Source organism: Triturus cristatus, chromosome 9 (genome assembly GCF_964204655.1).
Source record: "Triturus cristatus chromosome 9, aTriCri1.1, whole genome shotgun sequence".
NCBI classification, from domain to species: Eukaryota; Metazoa; Chordata; class Amphibia; order Caudata; family Salamandridae; genus Triturus; species Triturus cristatus.
The window spans coordinates 215,781,762-215,800,161 of NC_140592.1; the positions used below are offsets into that span (position 1 = coordinate 215,781,762).

The 18,400-nt window shown below is 41.6% G+C and overlaps 1 protein-coding gene across 1 annotated transcript; it reads right to left on the minus strand.

Annotated features, from left to right (window-relative positions):
• Window positions 1–1,382: 1,382 nt before the first annotated feature.
• Window positions 1,383–9,402, minus strand: LOC146797638 (protein SPMIP1). The gene is made up of 2 exons (XM_085624759.1): window positions 8,853–9,402; window positions 1,383–2,082 (listed from the first exon to the last, which is right to left on the minus strand). Exons 1-2 carry the CDS (start codon window positions 9,286–9,288, stop codon window positions 1,952–1,954), a joined length of 567 nt encoding a protein of 188 aa, XP_085480885.1. The 5' UTR covers window positions 9,289–9,402; the 3' UTR covers window positions 1,383–1,951.
• Between the last annotated feature and the right edge of the window lie 8,998 nt (window positions 9,403–18,400).

Consider the following 18,400-nt stretch of genomic DNA (forward strand, 5'->3'; position numbering starts at 1 on the left):
GTTTTTGTTTAGTTTTGCGGTGTGGGACTTGTGCGAGGTTTTCTTAGTCACATGCATTCATTAATGATCTGCTGTCATGATAGACATACATGATGGTAAACTCATAGGCTATTGAAGACACGTGATCAAAATATCGGCTGATGGAAATATCACCTCCTAAATGTTGTTTGCAAAAAGATAGACACTTCATAATTAAAAATAGAAAATCAATACCCAATGGGATGATATTTTTGTAAATATCTAGTACACAATGTTTCTGTCAAGATATTTTTGCTAACAATATTTTGACTTACTTACTTATTGAGGTATGCAATTGGAAGGTGTGCCCCTGAAGATGCACTAAACAACTAAATTGAGATTCCAAGTCAATTATACATCAGATGAAGATTAATAATATCTGTATAAGAGAGTTCTTTCTGATATTAAGGGAGGATTGGTGTTCCTCTGCATGTTCCGGTATCATGAAATGAACTTTCTAACTTAAAGCACTCACATATTTTGTGGATAGGGCATTGACAAGCTATAATGTGCTCATAACTGTAAAGCTTGTGATGCTGCGAAGTTCTATTACACTTGGAACAAAAGCCCTTAAATATCAACACATTTCCCCATAGACACAGAATGGGTAAAATCATTTGATATATCAGGCCAAAAGTCCCTTACAGTGATAGGAAGGAGCCAGCACTTGAAGTGTTCCTACTGAAAATACAAGGCCATGTGAACAAATTGAATGTGCTGTCATATGGGGATGTTTAGACTTCAAGCTTCACAATGATAAAGTGTGTAAAAATACAAGTCCATCCCATCGCTGGACATCATAAAATACAATGATTTACATTGAAAGGCAGGGCCTCTCCCTTCATTCCTTTGAACTTGAGACCTATTCTTTCTTCCATCCATGAAGGATGCCATGACTTTTGGACATACAGGTTAAATGGTCATGTGCTCTACACATGTTTCAATAGATCTGAGATGCTGACAATGTTACCTATGATCAGAAGATGAAGCTTATAGATAGGGAAAGAAATATAGAAGATAAGGGTATGTGACAATCTGTTTACGGAATCCTGTGTGAATCATCCCATTAGGATCTGATGAATATGTGGAGTTACAGTGAACCACTAGCAACTCCTTGGTACATTTCAGCCTCGTCCTCATGACACATTTTTGTGTGACTCATATTTTTAGATCTGCTCTTCAGCTTTGCACTGAACCATTGACCTTAACCAGCAGGTTTACTGGTTGATATTTTAATGCACTTACAGATTCCACTGAAAACCCGGAAGTCACTTATTGTAAAATACTTTATAGACTGTTACTTGTACACATGATGTTGCAGAACTCAAACATGAAATCTCCACCTCTTAAAACAATTCAATGTATACAATTGTTGAATGTGTTTATTTTTTATCATGATATAGTTGGAATGAAAGAGTCAAACAATCTCTTCAAATTTGATTAAGGTTAACATTTTAGCCTTCCTATATGGTAGAGCAGATTGAAAATTGCTGATGTGTATTTGCATCTATTGAATAAAATCCTTAGCTTATAATCATGATGCTATGAAATTGAGAACAACTCTATGGCCCTGTGGCTAGTATGTTCATGTATGATTTAGCAATATTTGCACGCCCTGTCTAGCGTAGTGTTTCATTCTAGCGACAAACCCGCCTCAAAGGTCAAATAACACAAAGTAAGAATTCCTTATTCTTTGAGGGTATGTAAGTGGAGTGGAACCATTCTTACCTAGTAGAGAACAGTTCACTAAATAAGCCTTGCAAATAGCTAAGAGAACATTTTTTGTTTCAGGAATCAGTGATGACACATGATCAATAAACGTGAGTTTTCATCTCTACATTAGACCACAGTTTTGCTCCGACTTCATGGTTTGACAGACATATAGAAGTACTCTTGTCAAAAAGACTTGTTTGTTGCAAAATAAAACGATCACTCAGCCGAAGGTGTACAACATTCGATCAGTGTTTGATGGGTGATGGAAGATTCCATTCCTGACATAGAACGTGTCCTTGACTATTGCTGAGCGCCCATGAATGGGGTTCCGGGCATCTTTCACAACATCACCTGAAATAAAAACAACATTGTCATTATGAGAATGATGCTCACACGGAGAGACACTTTTCTAGGCATTGGGTTATGGCATTCCCAATGAAGGGAGTTGGCTTACATGATAACACGAAGGCCAATGGACTTAGAGAAAGGCTACCCTTAAATTACAGGTTTATCTTTTAAAGACTCTAGCAGGACAGGAGAGACTAAACCTGCAATGGTGCCAAGAATGAAGAAAGCCATTGGTGAGGCTTCAAACCTGGATCCATGTATCTCAGGGTATATCAAAGCAATTCTAGATCCCCACTTCAGAGGTACAATGAAATTGAGCTGCGTGGTGACATAAAGGTCTATTTTGAAAAGTGGGGAAGCGCAAGGAAGGGGAAAGTAACACAACAAGCACAACAAAGGAGAAACGATCAGTCAAGCAAAGATGCATTTGTTTTAGGTACGATTGCAAAGGGAGAAGGAGTAAAGGTGACATTTTTAGGACAGAAGACAACTAAGAAGATGCTAGGTAATGGTTTGGGCTAAAGCTAAACTCTTGAACCGTTCTCTGTCCCACTTAGCATACTATTACGTAGGATCGTCCTTAACTTTTCTACTGAAGATCTCAAAGCTTTCTTGGGGGAGCAGTGGTACAAAATGGCTTGGATAGACAACAGTCCTTTCCAGAAGAAAGGTATATGGCACAAAGAGTCTTAAACTGCACTCGCTGTTGAAGTGAAAGCCAATGCAGTTCCTTCAGACGGAAAAAAAGTGGAGGTAAGGACCCAAAGCAAAAGAACAAATGGAGGCAAAGCGGACGTATCGAAATATGTCCTACGCTGCTCTTTGAGGGCCGGGACATGCCGGATTAAAAATATTTACACCTGAGATAAATGCCTGCACTAAACTACCAATTTGGAATCATTTGCAAAGTTTATCGATATCCTTAAAAACTAATGCTGTTGAACATTTTAGTAAGCGATGCACAACTGTGCTCTATGTAGTACTTGCTGCCAGCACTTTGGGGAACTGTGAACAACAGGTCCTACTATTGGCCTAATCAATGGTGCTTATGCTATTAAACTTAAAAAAACTGAGACGCCCCAGTGGGGGTAAAAACCTATAAACGACAGGTTACTCAGAGATCTCACCAGGATTCAACGAACGCCAATCATATTGAGAATATAGGAAAAATACTCATTACCAAATCCTATAGTCCCATTTTTCATAATAATTCTTCATTTGGTCTAGTACAAATCATAGATGACTTATGTGAGGTATGGGGTAATTTGAATTCCTGAGAGGTGAGGAAAAGCCAGCTCTGATTCCTCTTTTTCATTAACTAAAGAAAAGAATATTTAAAACTGGTAAACTGGTCTTTAGCTTTTAAAATGTTTTGCAATATGGTTTCATCACAAAAATAATGTCCGTGCCCATTTGTTCTCAGTCCACAAAATATATTAAATTACAAGATCTCTAGATGTGTGTTGTTCAACTGTAGATGCCTCCGGGTGACTATGTATGGAAGTCTCATAAGTGATTTACATTATGTTACTACATGTTATATACATTTGTGAAGTTTTGACATGAGAACGTATCCCTGCCACTCCCATGTACATCAGTGTAAAAATGTTTAATAATCATTTTTCTGTGCATTTCTATCTTTTCTGCTGATTTCACATCAAATACATTTTCACCAGAAAACGTCTGGAGGTAACATAGCAAAAAAAGAGGCGAAACATGATTTCTTAATGTAAATCAGAAAGGACATCAGTCCACATTCAAGTTGCATCATTAGATAACTGGAGTTTATGTAAGTAAAGTAAAATAAGGTAAAAATGAAATGTCATCCAAAAAACAAGGCAAAATTTGTGAACTTGAAAGTGGCTACGGTCAGTATGTTTACACAAGTAAATTGGTATTCCTCAGCACATGCTTGTTTGGCATGATAATTGTGGCATGTTTGTGTTGGTATGATAACGTATTTTTCACAGATATTTTCTTTGTGTAAAATATCCTTACCATAAATTAATTGTTTTGTATAGTGCTTGGTACCACAGTCTATCCGTTTTACAGCTCTCTAACGGATATGTGTTGCGAGTAAACAACCCACTCTAGCCAATCAAGATTGACTGGCCCTATTGAAGCAGGACCAAGACTGATCTGCAAATGGTTGGTCTTTTTCTGTAATGGCACAGATAAGCTAAAAAACAATGGCATGGAATGCATGCAGGATAATTATCAGCAATTCAGATTAGTTCAACCATTTCCATCTGTCACTTATTTGCTGTCTAATTTCCCCACACTCAGTGGCACGCTGCCAAAATCTTTGATGTGGTGTTTGCCAGCTGTGATTCAGGGCCACTGGAATTATGTGGAAGTAGAGGGCCAAATTACGTGGCAAAGCTTGCTACATTATGAAACAAACTGGCAAACAATGCAGCATGTTATGTAAATAAATGCAACATATTTTACACTTTTTCTGCCATTATTTTCTAGCTTGTATCACAGAGATACAAAATGGGCCCTGGTACTATTAAATAGGGTTTTTGGGAAAGAAAACCATTCATTCATCAGATCCTTTTCAAAATGGTATTCAGCAATAATTATTTGTTTTGCCTTGAAGCACAAACCCCATTCTCTTAACACAGCCCATTCTGATACCCGGGGGAAAGTGGATTGTGTAAAATATACACATTGCTGCAAATGTGCCCTCAGTCTACCTGCATATTGTAAAAAAGGGTGGTTCTCATTTATTTGGCTCATTCCGGTAATATTCAAAACCATATTTTTAGTTTCTGTTTCACACTATTTTCCTTCATTCTATAAGTCATCTGGAAGTACTTCTTTTCATTAAGAAGCAGCCTTGTTGAACAGCATAATGTGTTCATATTTATTATGTACATGTTCAAAAGGCTCTATACCTGCCTCAAAGCTTTTCACCGTAAAGGCCCTCAATGTATCCAGGGTCTGCTTTACCTGCCACGCATCCTGCACATACTCAGCTTTCATCCACTGTCCTTCTTTAGAGGTGTCTTAAGATCAGAAAATTCAATCAGGGTGACAGAGCTGCTGCTTCTCATCCAGCAAAAACTACCCTGAATTTAGGAGGGAAAAAATAAAAACTTGACTTTTCAAATTACAATTGTACTTTAGCAGGGGCGGCTCTAGGGCGGTGCGACCGGTGCCACGGCACCGGGTGCAGACTTCGCATGGGAGCGCCTGTTTGCTAGTTTATATTGTTTTTTAAAGTACCTGGTCACGTTCCTGGCCTCCAGCAATTTTCAGTGAGTGTTAAAAATGTCAAGTTGACTCCAGTGATTAATGTTCTTCCTGGAGAGAGACTGTAGTTTTGTCTAGTGGAAGTTTTGATTCCTCGAAAGGTTGCGCAGAGGGTTAATCTGCCTGCTGCAAAGAATGTGTACCATGCAAATCACAAAGTGACTATAACACAAATAGGTCAGTGGGTTAATGCTTTTGTCAGACTTCCTTTTGTTACTTGCAGTTTACAAGTTAAACTCCTAATGTAAAACAGTGAGCTATTAACTGTCATCAAAGAACTGAAATTCAGACTTCAAGTACAGATTAGAGCGTATTGATTTTTTCACCAGACTTTCATTATTCTAATGTTTCACAAAAGGTTCATTTGTGTAGAAATCATTTCTGATTATTAAAGAGAACCCCCAACCATGGCGTTACGTTTTAAATTCTAAGTTTGTGCTTCTCCAGCCCAAGCCCCTCTAAACTAAACTGCTTTCCAGTATGGATGACATATAAATCCTACCCCTTGTAGCCCTCTGTCTTATGTAATGTTTCCTATACATTGATTTACACATATATGATTGATTGTCTCTGTAATGTGTGTGCAATGTAAAGTGCTCTGACATCCTTCACTTTTATGAGTGACACTTTAAAACTAATAAAATCCATCTGAGAGAGAGTGGTTATGGAGACTGTTAAAAAGTGTTGATGCGAGAATCCGTTGCGGAGGTGGTCATTGGGGGAGGGGCGCCAAAAGCAATTGTCGCACTGTGCGCAACCAGTGCTAACGCCAGCCCTGTACTTTAGTTTATTATATTTGATTGGAAAACTGGTACATATATGTGGACTCGTGTACAGAAAATATTGACTTACCTGTCGATATATATGTTTTAAAATATTTTGTACTCGATTTTTAATAGCATTGATATTCTGACTACGACACCGTTTCATTGCTATTGGCACTCTACAAATACAGTAAATAAATAAGAAGAAAATTGGGCTTTAAAAGCCTATGTAGAGTGTGGATTCTTCTGAAGTTTGACTGCCTTCTAGAAAAAAAAACTGCTTGGGGACAGTGTATGGTGTAAACATGGATTTTCCATGCCTGCGAAAGAAAAGATTTTGGAAGGGGTCATTTTCCACCCGTTTGATTTGTGACTTGCAACAAAGATGTTTATTAGGTCTCGCCTGACCCAGCGCATGCGCTGGACTGGCGAGACTTTTTGAGAGGGCTCCAAAAAGTGCTACCAGGCCAGCCTAGAGCTACAGTGCATGTGCGTGGGCGCCGCGCTTGACCGCGATTACTTTCACTTTTGCGGCCGCACGGCCGCTTTGATGTTTGATCGCGATCACTTTCGCGGCCGCACGGCCGCTTGGCATAGCCAATAGGTCTCGCTTTTGGGACCTTATAAGTATTTAGTTATGCAACTTTTGCATGGCTAAACACTTATAAGGTCCCAAAGGCGAGACCTATTGGCTATGCCAATGCTTGTTTCCTACTGTAATTTCGCTAAATGAAGTTGAACCCATCTAGGTACAGTTGGTACCTCTTGAAATGTCTAAATAGGGCATTCAGCAGCTGGAAGTCGACCAGGCACTACTGTCAGCAATGTATTCATTGTGACACTACACTCGTGCTTTTACTTTGGGGGATTAGAATCCAAGGGCAGAAAATGTGGCAACGAGTGGACTGGAGAGAGCAAAAATACCAACCCTGCTTAAAGCACAGACTATCCATTTCACAAATTAGAGGAAGATTTGAATGTGGCTGCCTGCGGTCCATGCAGGGGGCCCCCATAGGAGGGAAGCCGCCTTAGTGCCACATGATGGCACATGGCAACCCTCTGGGCCCGGTGCGTCCCACGTCATTTCCGGCACACGCGTGGGCTGGAAGCCAGGTATGAGTACCTCTCCCGCCCACCTGGCGCTCTCTTTGTGGCAATCTGTTACGCCATTTCCCTCCCCTACCGCTTACCCGGCGTGTAGACAGGGGGTGGGGTGGGAGAGGCTGTTAACTTGTTTTTTTGTGTTGCACGCGGAGTTACAGGGTGATCCAGAGGCTGAAAGGTGCATAGGGGGTACCCTCTTCAGGAGCACAAAAAGGGTGCAAAGGCCAAATATCCCCAGCAAGTCCTCGCGTTGGACCTGGAGGAACGATGGCACCCCGTTAGTCCTACGGGCGGTTGTAAAACTTGGCAACCGGGGGCTGCCTGGATACGCTCCACCCCCCCTCAAGGGGCGAGAGTAGATGCGTGGACTGGCGGTCCACAGGTGGGAGGGGATAAACCCTCTGCCAAAATTGGTAAGTACTGATTGGTTAGTGCAACGGTGCACTTTGTCTCTTCAGGTGGGCAGGCCGCAGAGGGGCCTGCCCTTGGATCGCCCGTAAGTGGACCCACCACAGGCGCGCAACACCCATTGGACTCAAAGGGCTTCAGCACCCCCCTCCCCTCCCCCGTCGTGTGTGTCAGCCCGGGATGAGACAGCTTCCCGGGCAGTCACACAGCCGCACCCGAGCACTTCACAGGTCTTTAAAAGGCCATTTGCATGTTAATGAGGCCTCGCTGTTGTTTCACCCCTTCTGAGAGCCCCTGCAGCTCCACTCCTCCTTTTGCTTAAAGATTCAGCCCCCCTCCCCTGAAATCAGCTCCACTCTGCCTATTGCTTAAAGATTCAGGCCCCCCCCCGAAATATTTTCTTAGCCCCCCCCCCCCAAATTTGGCTCTAGTTGCGCCTCTGACCCACCATGTTGGCATATTTCGGTATGCATATAAACCTGCAGCAATTTTCTCCACGAAAAAGGTGTCTTGTGTGTTTATTTCATCAGGAGATTGCTGTATGTGTGATGGGGAGTGTGTTGCCGAATATTGTCACAATGTGTTAAGTAGTCAGCCGGAAGGGGGTGAATACACACAACTTAAGCTGAGCATGGAGGGCTTTGAAATCAGCTGTCAGGTTTTTACTGCACATTAGAAAACTGAAGCATACTCCATTCACGACATCCAGTCCTGTGTGCGGGAAGGGCACACATTTACAGAACATACACAACTTTTAGGAGAAAAGACAAAGGGATTTGTTCTGAAATAACGAACATTAGATATATGCCGAAGAGAAGCTGTGATGATTATTCAACTGAACAGTGCCCCTCCCACCCCACTTGTAGACAGTGTGTCAATGATGCAGGGGGCAGACTGCAGACGTGACAACTGCGTGCTCAAGTATTTCTTACTCAACAGTGACCCACGGCACGCACGCAGGCTCACACACACGTGTAATATTCAGAATATTGGGTTTTAACTTGGTGCGGCTGTAAAACGCGCAGTTACCATGTGGTGAAGAGTATCCCTGGCGACGCACGCACACAGGCTCACGCACACGACGCGCACTCAAGGTTCAGGGTGTTGAATTTAGGATGCAGTGATCTAGGGCGCAGACATTATAGGCGTGCGCGCACACACATCAGGGGTCGGGATGTTGGATTTTTAAGAGGTATTAATAGAGGTCACAGTGTGAGTAGCTGGGACCTCCCCTCTCACCTAGCCTCCAGCCATACTCCCAGGATGACAGCAGGGGGTGCTGAAACTTGTCTTCGGGGCTCTCCAGCTTCCGCCGCTGCAGGTACATGGACCGGCCCTGCCCCTCCTTGGAGAAGCCCTGATAGAGCAGCGTGCGCGTGTGGGGCGTGGCGGGTCTCATCTCCGCGTGGGAGAGGGTGCCCCTGCTGCCTCTGCCCAGCTCTGGGGGCGCCGGCTCTTCCTCCCGCTTCTCCTCTTCCTCTTTGCTTGGAGCGTGGATCAGGGGCAGCTTGGTGGTGACCACAGGCAGGTTGGTGACCATCCGCCTCCTCCGGATGGCCAGCGGCTGGCGCTCCTGCTGCCCGTACTTGGCCTTCCAGGACACCCGGGTGAAAGCCTCTTTCTCGATCAGCTCCTTCCAGCTGTTCTGGTTCCTGGTGGTCAGGAGGTCCCTCATGTTTAGGGGCTCCGAGCCGGCCTCTGCTAGATGGAAACTGCCGGAGCACTGTGTACAAACCCAGAGCCTCGTCTCCAGGGAGACGGCCCTGTGCTGGGGGCAGGACTCGCTGCACAGACTCCCCGGGGAGCAGAGGCAGGGCCACCGGACAGGTAACCAGATACAAAAGACCGTCGGCGATTGACAAAGCATCCGGAAGCAAGCAGAGAACACACGGTGTCAAGACACCGAGAAACAAACAACTGACACCGGCACAAAACAAACTGGAGTCAGCTCATGTTTACAAAAGTTTGTTAGGCAAGTTTAAAAAAAAACGATGCAAACTTTCTTTCGATCTTTAAAATAAATTAATTGCCGACAGGAATGGTGAAAATAATAGATATTACAAAAAATCAAAAGAATCTACTATGAATAATGAATTTAGATTCATTATTTATTTATTTTTTTTACCAAGGAGTGACATAAAATAAACTGGGACCTGGCAGCAGAAACAAGCGAACACAGCCGCGAACATGATTTGGCAAGCAGGAGATACCCGACAAAACTTTTTCTTTGCGCTAATAAAGGGGTTCTTGCACAGCATGCTACGTAGATTATTGGATGTGCTGATGCAACAAGCATTAACAAAGCCAATGGGTATGCCTTCACCAATCACGATCCGACACAAAGACGTTACCTAACACGCCCCCTTTGTGCAGCTGAAGGGTTCTTGCCCAGCATGCTCCGTGAATTATTGGTTGTGGTCATGCAACAAACATTGGGCCTGATTACGAGTTGAGGTGTTATTTCACCTCTGAGAAATAAGGATACGACAGGGTACGTTATTTATCGCGTGCAATAAATAACACCTATTATGAGTTTATTGGAAATAAATAACATGCAGATTTTGGTGTTTAACGCACCAAAATCGCCATCCCCTGTTACATTTTGGCAGGTTTGACCAGACGAAATTTAATGAATGTTGGGTTATTATTTAACACATGCGATAATTATCAGATGTGTTACATAAAACCTAACTTGTAATTCCGTCCTGTGCGTAAACAGATGTTTATGCACAGGACGGAATTTAACGAGCCACTCATAATCAGGCTGATTGACAAAGCCAATGGGTACGCCTTTATATAAGTGAAAGGGTGCCTTTGTGGATTGGCGAGTGGGTGTATGGTTGTGTGCGTAGGTGGGTAGATTGTCATTGTATTTATAAAGTGCTTCCTATCTCTGAATGCAATAATGAGTTCAGGGGTGGATGACTGGGCAAGTGACAAGAGGCGGGATCAATCTATGAGAGCATGGGAGACGAACCGGCCAGTGAGCAGATTTATGAATTAGTGCCTGGATGAATGCATGGGTAAATCCAAATCTTGAATGGATGGATGAATGAGTTTTCTAATCTACATCATCATATGTCCTTGCAACAAACTATACGTGGGTAGCACTATCAGACCCCTCAAGACTAGAATCTTGGAACACTATCGAAATATAAACAAATCTGAGGTGGAACCTCCGCTTACAGAACACTTTCAGGAATACCATCCCCATCAGAAAACATTCAAGTTCTTTGGATTGGAACATATCAAACCACCCTCAAGAGGTGTCAATCGCGAACTAACAATGAGATGAAGGGAGAGTGAGCTAATCATGAAACTGCACAGTGTCAATAAGGGTCTTAACAAAGATGCGGAGATGCACTCCTGGTTATATCGACGGGCCTATATCTGAGCCCATGTAGCTTCACAGGTACACATATCTGCAACTTACTGTACGATGTCGGAACCAATTCGTCTAATACATGAAGACTTACAGCAGTGTAGGGCTGACTACAATGAGAGAACACAGGACTTATGATTATATGCTTCTCATATTCACAAATTTAAATTAATGTACCTCACAGTTTAATTCATGTTTGATGAAACACTAGTTATAGGAAGCTTTCCTTTTCTCAAATATATGTTTCACTGCTATAGCTGCCTCTGTGCTATCTACTTCTTTATCCTTACATAGGTCACAACCTCTCTTCCTGAAGCTTTCTGGAAACCTTGAGGGGATGAGCCAAGTATGTATTCTGCACCCTATAATGTGGCAACACTGCAATAACACATGAGTACTAATATATCTTGCACTTAGGCTCAAGATATGTTATATGGCTTTTGTCTCTCACTTTCTTTACATGTGATGCATAGTTGGGTTCACTGACTCATCAATGTAAAAAATATCGATGTTAAAAATATTGAGTAAAAAATATAGACAACAAAAATATCGACTCTTATACTTAAACAGGTAAGTACAAAAATATTGATGAAAAAATATTGATGTAAAAAAATAAAGATGTATAAAATATTGACATATATAAATATAAAATAAACAATATATATTAAATAAATTAAATATGATATTAACAACAAAAATACATTCAATATATATTTTAATAAAATATAACAAATAAACTTAATGAAAAAAATAAACACACAAACATAATTTATACATATATATTTACTTTAAAACAATAAACTATTATTTTAAATGTATGTTAAAAGTTTCAAATAATATAAGAAATACAAATATATATTAAAGATTTAAAAAATAAAAATCAATAATAAATTAAAACACTAAACTATTAGAAAAATATTAAAACTTAAATTTCGCAATACAATCAATGCAACAGTAGGGAAAGTGTTGGATAGCAAAGGAATTAAATTTACTATACTATACTCCAATGAGTGCAACAGTAGGGAAAGTGTTGGATAGCGGAGGAGTAACAATTATTATTGCTACTCCAATGAATGCAACAGTAGGGAAAGTGTTGGATAGCGGAGGAGAAAAAATTACTTTTCCCACTCCAAAGAGTGCAACAGTAGGGAAAGTGTTGGATAGCGGAGGGTTAAAAATTACTATTTCCACTTCACTAAATGCAACAGTAGGATAAGTGTTGGATAGCGGAGGGGTACATTTTTTATTCCCACTCCAGCGAGTGCAACAGTAGGGAAAGTGTTGGATAGTGGAGGGGTAGAAATTATTATTCCCACTCCAGGGAGTGCAACAGTAGGGAAAGTGTTGGATAGCGGAGAGGTAAAAATTACTATTCCAACTCCAGTGAGTGCGACAGTATGGAAAGTGCTGGATAGCGGAGGGGTACAAATTAATATTCACACTCCAGTGAGTGCAACAGTAGGGAAAGAGCTGGATAGCGAAGAGGTAAAAATAACTATTCCCATTCCAGTGAGTGCAACATTAGGGAAAGTGTTGGATAGAGGAGAAACAAAAATTATTATTCACACTCAAACAGTTAAAAAATATATATAATAAATCATAAAAATAAAAAAATCATAAAAATAAACAATATTTAAAAAAAATCACATATATTCGACATATAAAAAGAACACATATTATAATATTAATTATATATAACAAAAATCTACAAATATTATATAAAACAAAATATTAAATACATTTATAAAAAAGAATTCTTTAAACTAGAAAATATTTACAAATACAGAATTAATTAAAACATAAATGTATTTGTCATTTCCTACCTTATAGCACCACAACAATAACAAAACACTTCAAAATGTTTAATTAAATATATTTCCATAATTAACATACTGGCACATGCATCAACAAAGACTTTTGCTATTCCTAAATTGTGATTTTTAAGGAATCGCAATTAAGTAATTGCAAAAGCCTATGCATGTAGGAATCGCTATAAAAATAGCGATTCCTACAAATTCCTTAATTGCGACTCGCAAATTGCGAGTCGCAATTAAGGAATGCCGTCCCAATCATTCCTATGGGCCTCCAGGCCCATAGGAATGAATTGGAGATTGCATGAGCAAATTGCGAGTACCAGTAGGTACTCGCAAATTGCTCATGCAATTTCAAGGGTGCAAGTGTGTCAAAAGGACACCCTATTGCACCCCTGAAATTGATCTGTGCACATATGTTGCACACACACATGCTCTAAGGGCATGTGTGTGCGCAACATGAAACTTTGAAAAATGCACAAAAGTGCATTTTTCAAAGTTTTTGCAAATTACCTTGAAGTTCAACTTCATGGTAATTTGCTCCCCCTATTAGCGAAATCGCTAATTTTTTAACTTTAATGCATTGCATTTAAGGAATCTCAATTTGGGATTCCTTAAATGCAATCGCAATTTAAGTAATCGCTATTTAGAGATTCCTTAAATTGCGATTTTTGCATTTGGGATGATGCATCCCAAATGCAAAAATACTGGTCGCAAAGGGGCAGATTCTGCTAATCTGCCCGTTTGCGACCAGTTTTCTCGTTGATGCATGTGGCCCATAATTATTAATCAATTAAATATATTATTAATAAAAAAACGAATAAACATTAATTGACTACACACACTTCAACACGTTAATATCCACAACACACACCTAAATTAAACTATAAAATAATAAAACACAATTAAAACTTCTTTTTAAATTAAAAACTATTACTATTAACAACTAATAATTGAATAATTAAAATACATTTAATACCCACCCTTTACCCTTTAAAAGTATAAACAACACACAAAAAAACAATTACCCAAAATAAATATCAAATAATTAACATTAATTAAAAACTATGTATTCATTCTTAAACACAAATTACTTCCCACCCTTTACTCCTATAAACATCACAACACACACTTAAAATTAATTACACAATTACCATAATTAATTACCAATTACTTAAATTAAATTAATTTACAACCAATTATTAAATCAACAATTAAAAATAAATTACTTCCCACCCTTTACACCTATAAATACCACAACACACACCTAAAATTAATTACACAATTACCATAATTAATTCTCAATTAATTAAATTAAATTAGAACCAATTATGAAATCATCAATTACAAATAAATTACTTCGCACCCTTTACACCTATAAACACCACAACACACACCTAAAATTAATTACAGAATTACCATAATTAATTACCAATTAATTTAATAAAATTAACCAATTATTAATTCATAATTTAAAAATAAATTACTTCCCACCCTTTACACCTATAAACACCGCAATACACACCTAAAATTAATTACCCAAATACCATCATTAATTACCAATTAATTAAAATGAATTAACAACAAATTATTCAGTCATAAATTAAAAATAAATTACTTCCCACGCTTTACACCTATAAATACCACAACACACACCTAAAATTAATCACACAATTACCATCATTAATTACCAATTAATTATTTAAAATTAAATAACAACCAATTAATTCATTAATAATAAATTACATTACACATTTAACACTATAACATCTCAGTTAAACAAATATTAATAAATACAAAATTAGCAATACATTCAATATAATTAAATTACTTCCCACCATATTCCCCTATTAAACCACAACCCGCTACGGAACTCAAAACGTAAAATTCAAATGAAAAAAATGTAATAACTACAAAAAATGTAACACATATAATAAAAATACAAATAATTCTTATACAAAATACATACATCACATACATATAAAATATATACTAAAATATGTAACATTAATAAAAAATTATATTTTTAACCGCTATGGGGTCGATTAGGAGGGCGGTCAGAAAACCATTCCGACCGCCATGGTAGCGGAAATTAACCGTCCACAGGTACCACGGGAAAACCGGCGGTCAGATTAGGATCAACCGCCAGAAAAATCAGACAGCGGCGGAACGATGCCACAAAAGACTGCGGTAGCGGGAGGAGCAGGTGAAAATCCGTCCGCGGCGGTCGGATTTGCGGCAGAAAAACCCAAACCTGCCGCAAGGTCAGCTGAGTAACCGCACGCACAATTAGGATACCATTGAGGTGACAGCGGAACGATCCGCTGTTTCTGACCGCCGTGATCGCTAACAGTGATGAATGGGAAAGCAGGCAGAAGGGCAGTTGCATACCCACCGCCGCGGCCTCTCCGGAATTATGATGGTGGTCGACAAAATAAAACACACAACAAGGCCACCAAGTGTACACATCAAACTAGCTCAGCCCCCCAAAACACCTAACACACCCCAAGGACACACCTCCATGGCAACTGAAAAAATACAAATCCCAGGACAACCCACACAACCCACCTGACAGCAATACTCCATTTTGACACACCCACATAGCTGAGTATAAAACCAGCCCCTTCCCTGACCAGAATCCCTTGCAATACTCCAGCCCTGAGGGAACTAAGCCCTACAGCACAAAGGAGAGGCAAACCACCACACATCTCACCAGCACAACAATACACACACACACACGACTTACATCACCCCCACCACCCTCACACCTGCATCTCAAACCATTTGGACATCACACACCATGGCACAAAAGAAAATGCCCAAATTCACTGACAATGAGTTATCAGTCATGGCAGATGAGATAATCAGAGTAGAACCACAATTGTTTGGTAACCTGGTCCAACAGACACCATTAGCCACCAGAGCACAAATGTGGGGAAGGATAGTCATAAAAGGTCAATGCAATAGGGACCACCCCGCGCACCAAGAAGGAGATCATGAAGCGGTGGCATGAACTCAAGAGGCAGGTGAAAAAGAAGAACTGTCAGCTAGCTCAGATGACTGGCGGTGGCCCTCCCATTCCACCAAGAACATTCACTGCATGGGTGGAGAAAGTGCTTGCCATACTGCATCCAGAGAGTCTCACAGGAATAGCAGGGGTAGTGGAGGCTGGTAAGTACAAACAAATATCTACCATCCCACTGCTATGTACTGTCTTACACAACTACAAAGCTACACCTCCTAGGCCCAATTCCATTCCTATGCACCACAGACTCCTCAACACATGTCTCACAGATCCAACATTCACTCCCTCTCACTCACCCAAAAGGTAGCTAGCAACATTCCCTGGGTTGCATGTGTACAGGCAGCCAGCACTACAACTCCCAACAGGCCCCCTGTCCCACAGCTGAGCAGGATGGAACACTCCCCCCACCCAAGAGCCATGTGTAACCATTCCCTCCCTCTGCTCCACAGGGAGTCAGCCATCTTAATAGGGAGGGGTGTCTATGGATAGGCAGCCTGCACTACAACTCCCACCAGGCACCCTTGTTCCACAGCTGATCAGGATGGAGCAAACCCACCACCCAGAACCATGTGGCAGCCATTTCATTAATCACATCAAACTCACAGGTAGGGAGCCCTCTTAACAGAGAGGGGTGTGTTTGGGTAAGAGGCCAGCACTAAAACACCCACCAGGTCCCCTTGTCCCACAGCTCAGCAGGATAAAGCCCTCCACACACCCACGACCATATGGCAGCCATTGAATCTCACTCATCAAAGTTACAGGTAGGTAGCCATCTTCACAGGGAAGGGGGTTTGTGGTTAGGAAGCCATCACTACAACTCCCAACAGACACCCTTGTCACAAAGCACAGCAGGATGGAGCACCCACCCCACCCAGAAGCATGTGTCAGCCATTGCATTGCTCACCTTCACCTAACAGGTAGATAGCCAGCTTAACAGGGAGGGGTGTGTGTGGCTGGGAAGCCAGCACTCCAACTCCCAACAGGCCCCCATATCCCACAGATCAGCAAGATGGAGCACTCCACCACACACCCAGAAAGATGTGTCAGAATTACCCCCCAAATGTGCCACAGAACAGGTAAGTAGACAGTGCATGCACCCGCCATTTCTCTAAAAAAGCATGGAGCCATATGACCACACCAGCCCTCACATCCCACCAAAATTGGCACAGATCCAATTGCCACTTACAGTGTGCAGACAGCTAAGCGTATGTAACTGTCACAGATACCAAAGTGTGACTCACCAAATCACATGTTGAAGAAATTCAGGGCACAATCATGCACAGCACTGAATGCTATCTGTAAGTGCCATGGGGGCAGAACATCAAGGCCCATATAAAAACAAAAAAAGCACGGTCTGTAGTAAAAAGAAAGCAAAGCACATGACATGACAAAGGTATGCATGAGATTACAATATTTAGTTCATGCTCAGATGTAACGTCTTCCATGTAGAGAAATCAACAAAGATGCTTCACATAAAGTTGTTGTGCTGCTAGTTGTTAAATAACAACATGTCCTTGTAATCACAAAATCTGCACGTGGCGCATGGTATCTATTGACATGTCACACCATGGACAAGTAATGTATGTACCTCTACATCATGTCATGATGCACAGTACTGTGCAGACATACAATGTGATATCAATGTAAACTGTGTGGTGTATAACTTGTAAATAAAAAAAATCTAACACCAAACTTGAGAGGTGCACTTCAATGACCATTTCCCCTCTGTTCCATAGGTGACCAAGAACTGACAGCTGAAAATGACCACACCAACCTGTAGAGCCAGTCTCCACCCCCGGAACATGGACTCTCTGATGCAGACTACCTAGATTTCTTGGATGCGGAGCCAGAAGCTGGCCCATCAGGCATGCCATGGGGCAACAGGTCCCAGGTCCCCATCGCCACCACCTCAGCAACAACTACGCTGAACCCTGCTGTAACGACCTGTGCGGCCTCCAACACCATCACCACCACCACCACCACCAGTGCTGCCTGCAACATACTCCCTGCCTCAGAGGATGACCACCCCAACCCACAATCTGAGGAGGGCAGGGAGAGTATGCGGATGCGTAGAGTGGTGACGCCACAGGTCCGGGACAGCAGGGCAGGTGGTAGGGCAACTGGACGTCAAACCCAACTGGACACTGGGACCGAAGCCTTGGCCAACATCGCCAGAGTCCTTGGGACCTATGAACGAGCCCAGGGACACACGGGCCAGGCTCTTGAGATTCCTGTGAGCTCCGCCTGCTGCTGAGGTCCATAAAAACCCGCATGGGCCAAATCGTTGACCTCTTGTGGGGGTTCTGAGAGACAGGCCTGTGGCCCAAACTACAGCTCCACCTCCCTCCAGTGGCCCGCAGGATGACAGTTCCCATACCTCCCCTGCGGCCACAGAGAGGGGTGAGTCCTCAGACCCTGCTGAGCCCGCAGCAGAGGACCCCCCTGCCAAACGCTCAAGGGGCCATCCAAAGAAATCCCAGAGAAGGATCCCATGGCAAAGCACCAGCCAAACGCCAGTCAAGGAGCGAGCCATGATGGCACACCTTTTCACCTTGCCATTGACTTTGTG